Below are 6,331 nucleotides of genomic sequence, written 5' to 3'. Positions count from 1 at the left end.
ATGGATCTTTTCTCACTGATTCCACAAGGACAGGAAGCAATTCCAAGCACACACACATATGGTATCAATAAGACACCTTGAAGCAAAGAGATTGTAACTGAACTAATGAACTACTGTGGCAAAATACCCTTCCCTTTTTTTGGTGGCTGCAGAAGGCCCCAGGTGGTTTGAATGGGAGCAGGTCTGTGCCATATAGAATAAATAAGTAGGAAATATTTGCAGGTGCTGGAGCATTGGTCTGTGGTCATTCCACAAACTCCCTCCATGCCTTATCCAGTAGGGAATAATAACCAGGACCTGTAATAAAAAGCCTCAGGAAGTCATTGCATGGACACTGGCAGACAGACCTAAGGGTTCTTTGCACTGGGGCCAAATAAGAGGCAGTGCCAAATCAGATGCTAAACATGGATGCACTAAACCACAGAGACACCTTGTATGACTTTTATCAGCAGGGTTTCCTTTACTTTTTTTTTACCTGAGACATTTAGGGTTTCTTCCTTAAATATTTAAGACATCCCAGGGCAGCAGGTAACGGAAGTAACGAATCCTGATGACCTTTCCTTGTCAATGCTCTACGCAAATCTTGAAACATCACCATAACACGGCATTTTTTAAAAATGTAATTTTTAAATTTATTATTATTGCCAAAACACCCAGACATGTCATAAACCAGGTTTCCAGTATTTTGACCACCTGTACTATGCAGAATAACAAATAATCCCTGCCTGAAAGGACGAATAATATCATTAAATAATATGGAAAATGGGGCCTGAAGAAGCCACAAATCCTGTCTACAGTCAATGAGAGAGACTCTGACAGAAACCGTGGGAGAATTCCGAGATGAAATCTGGCATCACCTGGAGTCAAACACAAAACTCTCTCTATTTTCAGTGAACCAGGTCTGAATGCATATGTTTCTGCTTCATAGCCCTTTGCTCAGAGAACTCAAACCTGGCATTTCATAAGTTTTCTTATTTCTAGTCCTTTTTCTTTTGCACCAAACACATTTTTTCCCATGCCTTGTGTTTACAAACTGATACTTTTATAATATAATTAGGATAAAACTACGTGTAATTCTATTAATCTCTGTCCAAGTGTTCGTTAGTTAAAGTACAAAATTCTTCACAAGGATATATCCAATATTTACAGTGCAATGTTTTTTCCCCAACATGTCCTTCTGTGAAATGCTATTTCACTGCTTCTTGTTCTTTATCCTGCATTTCTATTGGTGCATTCAATAAGATTGGCTTTTCAGATTTCAGTTTCTTCTTTAAAAGGAGGAGAATTAGTGTACTTGGGATGTAGGACACTCCACGTAACACTGCTGGCAGGCCAAGATAGAGCCACCTGAAATAAATCATGAGTTTCATTAAATATATGCATTTGTAAAAAAGTACAAAACTATTCAGCAAACACTGTTTTGTGAAAATTACAAGCCAGTCTAAAGCTTGTGCCCTGATCCTTTTGGATCTCACAGAGGATGAGAATGGGAGAACAGAGAATATGTCAGTCAGCGAAATGGCCTTTTACATCTCCCAGTTTCAGGCAAACAATTTAGCCAGTGAAGTCAGGCACCTGGTACTCTTATGGCTTTATCCATAGGGAAAAGAGAGAGTCCTGAAAGGGCTCAGACTACCTGGTTAAAATTTCTAGATATTCATAGGAATATTCTTCCAAATCAACCTCAACACATTATTAAAAGGAATTAGTATGAGGCCACAAGTTCAACTAGATTTTTCTTTAAAAATCCCACAACAATCCTTGAAGGACTATAAAAACATGAGGTGAGGTATTCTGGGCCGATTTCCAACTTGAGTTACTGTATCTTCTCTAGAAACTTCTTCTCTTTTTAAATTCAAGTACTCTTTCAACCATTTTCTGTTCAAAGAATTTGCAGTCACCCATTAAAACTTTTTCCCACGTAAGCGTGCTGCTTTTCAGTAGCTTTATCATAATTCAGTGTTTTTAAGGCTTGTTCTCATGAAAGGTTATTATTGAATATTATGGCACCAGCACATTGCTGTTCGAAGGTTTTTCCAATGTCTGTGTCAAAGGTGGCACTTGACAAATAAAGCCAATGCCAAAGAAAATTATGTCACGTCTCTAACACAGGAGCAGTTTGTCTACTAGGAAGACATAAAGTGCATAAAATTACATCTCTATGTGTGCAATAATAGAGTAAGAAGGAGAAATTAAAATAAAGTAGAAAATATACCTGTATGTGACAATATCATACATCCTACATGCTCCTTCTCCGCCACAAGTCATAGTACCCCACTTCAAGCAAGTGGTATCTATCAAAGCTCCAAAATAAATGGGAGATGGAATTCCAGCTAAAAAGGATATTAGCAACATTTCTGTGAATAGCAGTTTTCTTCTGGTTATCAGCTACACTACAGAGCCTATGCTGTTTGTCAGCTACTTCATCTGTACTGTCCTCTTGCAGCATGAGCCACATTCTCTATGTATCTTATGCTCTCTCTTCTTCCTCATCCACCTACCCTCAACCAAAGATTTTCTTCCCTGTGGCCTGTTAAACAATATCCACATGCTACAGTATGGACAGTGTTTCCTATTCAGAACTCAACATTTTCTCTAATCACTGAGAGGCAATGCTGCCTTCAATAAACATAAACAATAAGCAAGAATGAAGGAATGCCACATGGCATTCCAACAAGCAGCAGATGTAGTCCCATGTCCTGGTTTCTGCTGGAATACAGTTAATTTTCTTCTAAGCAGCGGGTGCAGTGCTGTGTTTTGGATTTAATAGGAGAATAATGCTAATAACACAGTGATGTTCTAGTTGCTGCTCAGGAGTGCTTGCATCAAGGAGTTTTTTGTGTCTCATGTTTTGTTAGTGAGGAGCTGCGCAGGAAACCATGGGGGGGAACAGCCAGGACAGCTGACCCAAACTGGCCAAAGGGATATTCCATAATCTGGAATGTCGTGCTTAGTATACAGACTGGACAGAAGTGGCAAGGAGGGACCGACTGCTGCTTGGGGATGGGATGGGTATTGGTCAACAGATCACACACAATTTTATTCTGCGTCACTTTTTTTTCTTTTGTTTTATTCCTCTATTTTTCCTATTATTATTTTATTTTTCTTTCTTTCCATTACTAAACTGTTCTTCTCTTAACCTGCGTGTTCTACCATTTTTCCAACTCTCCTCCCTATTCCATGTGGGAGGAGAGTAAGTGGATGCATAGTGCTTAGATTCTGACTGGGGTCATACCAAGGTACCAGCCTATTACCCAGTATAAAAAAAATGCAAACTGCAAGCTGTTCTACTTTGCCATGCTGCTGAGATCTGTAAAAAAATCCTAAATTCTTCCCAATCAAAGGCACTCCATAGAAGCAATGACTCCTGTGCCATGCCCATAGCCCTGATGTGACCCTTCTCTAACTCTAGGTCAGCTCTAGCTGCTCTTCTGAAGTGTGTTAGATATTTTCTTACCAAATACTCTTGAAGCCAGTCCATGGATACCCACTCCAAATGATTTCTCTTCAGGCTTTAGAGACCTGTATGATAATTGCATTTTACACTTATTAGTAGAGGTGACATTAATAAGAGCTATTTAACCCTTTTTTTAAATCAAGTTCTTCATCACATTAAGCCCAAACCATTCTAGTAAGGGCAGTCGTTGAAAGAGTTACGTTCATTAGGCGATTGCTGAAAAGTTCCTTATCTAGAACTGCCAAATCACAAAAGGAAAAGCTTCTGTCAAGGCACCCTCCACTTGTACCAAGGCCAACACAAAGTGCCAGGTAGCTGTGCCTTAATCAACATCACGTTCCTGTGATTGATAAACACATGGGTATCACACACCACTCAATGTCCCAGTGCCCTGACTCAGTGTTCCTGCATTAATTCAGGATAAAGCTGATAGCCAGAAGCAACATCAGATTATAAAGCTGACATGACACTAAAGCTTAGCAGCACAGAAATGACATAAGATCTCTCTCCTCTTCCTCCTTCCATAAGCAAACTAAGCAACTTTTAATTCCCTGGAGAATTAAAACCTCAAAATAAAAAGTCCAGTAGATTTCTTAAGGCAAGGAAATTTTACTGTACCTTATTAAGACCATGTATCCAGGCATGGCTGCTAAGGAAAAAATGAAGCTGCAGACTAATGTCAATATTAAAAAATAATGGAGCATCTTGTCACAGTTTTCATGTCCATCACACTGGCCCAGAGTTGCAGAGATGTTTTGAGATGAAAACCCTGAGGCTGCGACACAGGTGCAGTTTTCAAATACCTGTCATAAGAGTGTTTTAATCACACAGATTGTCCAAACTCACACACTGAGTGGCAAACCCACACTCTGCTGGCACCCAGCTCACTGTCTCCTGCACTTGAGATCGTCACTCATGAGCAGCACTGCACTGTGGCCTCTCTCCCAGACTGCCAGGCCCAGGTCCAGCCATCCCCTGTACGTGGGGATAGAAGCTCTGAAATACCTGGTTACTTGTTTAAATCTACAGGGTAAAAGAGATTATTAAGTCCATGCTATAGACTATCATTTTGGCTGAAATGTTCTTGGGCACTCAGGTTCCCAACTGGCAATACCTTCAGAATAATTTCTCACTCCATGTTAAGCATTTAAGATTCCTTTAATTCTTAGTAGAGAAGCACTCTTCTTCATTATATTTTTTAATTTAAACTATTTTTCATATTCATTTTGAAATTTCTGGTGCTACTCAATGAATTTGTTCAAATCTCTCACCTTATATATTCAATCAAATGTGCATGGATATTCCCCACCCTATATTGGTATAATTATTTATCACCTACTATAGTTCATAGCTACGGTACAATAAAATGTATGCTTTACCACACTTCTTCCAGTTCCTCTTGAGGATTTACACCCAGCAAGACAAGGTGACACATAAGTGATTCCATTGTTCCCACAAACAGGGTCCCATATTTTAAGTGGGCAATCACAATCCATGTTGCATCCAGCCAGTAGAGTATTTTCAGCATATGAAACTTGTTCTATTCTGAAACACATTTAGAAGATGAATAAATATTTCAATAATGAAATAGCCACAGTAACCTTCTGCAATGCTTGAGATTCTATTCTAGCTCAAGTGTCGAATCAGGACCCAGTCCTACATGCTCCTATCCTGAAGTCATGCCTTTCTACCTTTCTATAGGACAATAAATCGTATTATATTACATTTATATTATAAATTAATGTGTACCCTACAGCATTTTTCTCATCTATGGCATGTATGTCCTTGATTGTCCATAAGAGTTGCATCTACACCTCCATGTCCATTTTACAGACACACAACCCAACCTGGTCTAATGGAAGGTGTCCCTGCCCATGACAGGGAGGTTGGAAACAGAAGATCTTTAAGGTACCTTCCAGCCCAAACCCTTCTATGATTCCCGGTGATTAACGGCAGGCTTCAAATCAAGAAACTGCAGATAAAATATCCTCTGATAACTTGACAGTAATGAAATTTGAGTAAACCGGTGTAAGATTAAGAAGGGGATCTTTTCCTCTCTTATTCTGAAATTGCACTCATGTATGCCTGGTTTGACCAACAATTTTTATTTTCACCTGCAGTTACATGATTTTACTAATTGTATTCGTAAAAGAATTAATATGGACATGCAATTGTCTTTACATGGATATCCATTTTAATGCACTTTTATTGTTTGAAACAGAGATAACAGAAAACAGACCTACTGCCTCATGCAAGCAAAAAGTCTTGAGAATTTAGAATAGGAAAATAAAATGGAGGCCCTGGCAGATTCTTGACCAGAAATATCATCCTGGTGTCTTAAGACTGAAGTCCTCTTGAGTCTCAAAGAACATACCCTTGATAGGAAACTGTTAGACCAGCAACTGGTGAGGTGTCACAGACAGTCCAATAGGCAGCAAAGTAGAGAAGGTATTCCAGTAAAGATACCCAAAACGCTATGTTCGCAGCCTGATAGATATTTATCTTGAATTTCTTCATGAATAAGCCTCCGGAAAAATACCCAACGCATAGAACTGGTAAGTTGTAAACACCTATTTAAACAAGTGAAACTTCCATGTTAAAATAAAGGAGACCATCAAAGCTGCTCTACTATAAGGTAGATAAAGAAGTAGCTACTGCAGCTGCTGTTAGAGAAGGTTGTGTTTGGCAAAGAATCAAAGAGTGCCTGTGACTGAATAATTTAACTACAGTCAGAAATGGGTCCCTGCTAATTTCCTTTCACACCCAAAACCTCTGCCAAAGTCAACAGCAGGTGAGAACTGCTTGGGGAGTGAGCTACAGGGTAGGACTGAAATTATTAATTGGAAAATTGCAATCTAGAGTTGAACTCTAGGT

The 6,331-nt window shown here is 39.2% G+C and overlaps 1 protein-coding gene across 8 annotated transcripts in view; it reads right to left on the bottom strand.

The window, feature by feature from the left end:
* Positions 1-607: 607 nt before the first annotated feature.
* SLCO1A2 (solute carrier organic anion transporter family member 1A2) overlaps positions 608-6,331 on the bottom strand; it is a 44,994-nt gene continuing 39,270 nt past the window's right edge. For all 8 annotated transcript variants that reach the window (XM_017736721.1, XM_017736719.1, XM_017736720.1 and 5 more), the window contains 6 exons: positions 5,832-6,027; positions 4,837-5,002; positions 4,076-4,260; positions 3,458-3,522; positions 2,216-2,333; positions 608-1,347 (listed from right to left, as the gene is read on the bottom strand). In XM_017736721.1, the coding sequence (XP_017592210.1) occupies positions 1,188-1,347; positions 2,216-2,333; positions 3,458-3,522; positions 4,076-4,260; positions 4,837-5,002; positions 5,832-6,027 (890 nt within the window). In that variant the 3' untranslated portion in view covers positions 608-1,187. The remainder of the gene's footprint in view (positions 1,348-2,215; positions 2,334-3,457; positions 3,523-4,075; positions 4,261-4,836; positions 5,003-5,831; positions 6,028-6,331) is intronic.

The sequence above is a fragment of the Corvus brachyrhynchos genome, unplaced genomic scaffold (genome assembly GCF_000691975.1).
Source record: "Corvus brachyrhynchos isolate BGI_N302 unplaced genomic scaffold, ASM69197v1 scaffold246, whole genome shotgun sequence".
In the NCBI taxonomy this organism is placed as follows: domain Eukaryota; kingdom Metazoa; phylum Chordata; class Aves; order Passeriformes; family Corvidae; genus Corvus; species Corvus brachyrhynchos.
Note: the sequence above shows the minus strand (reverse complement) of the source record. Positions and strands in the feature narration are given on the sequence as shown.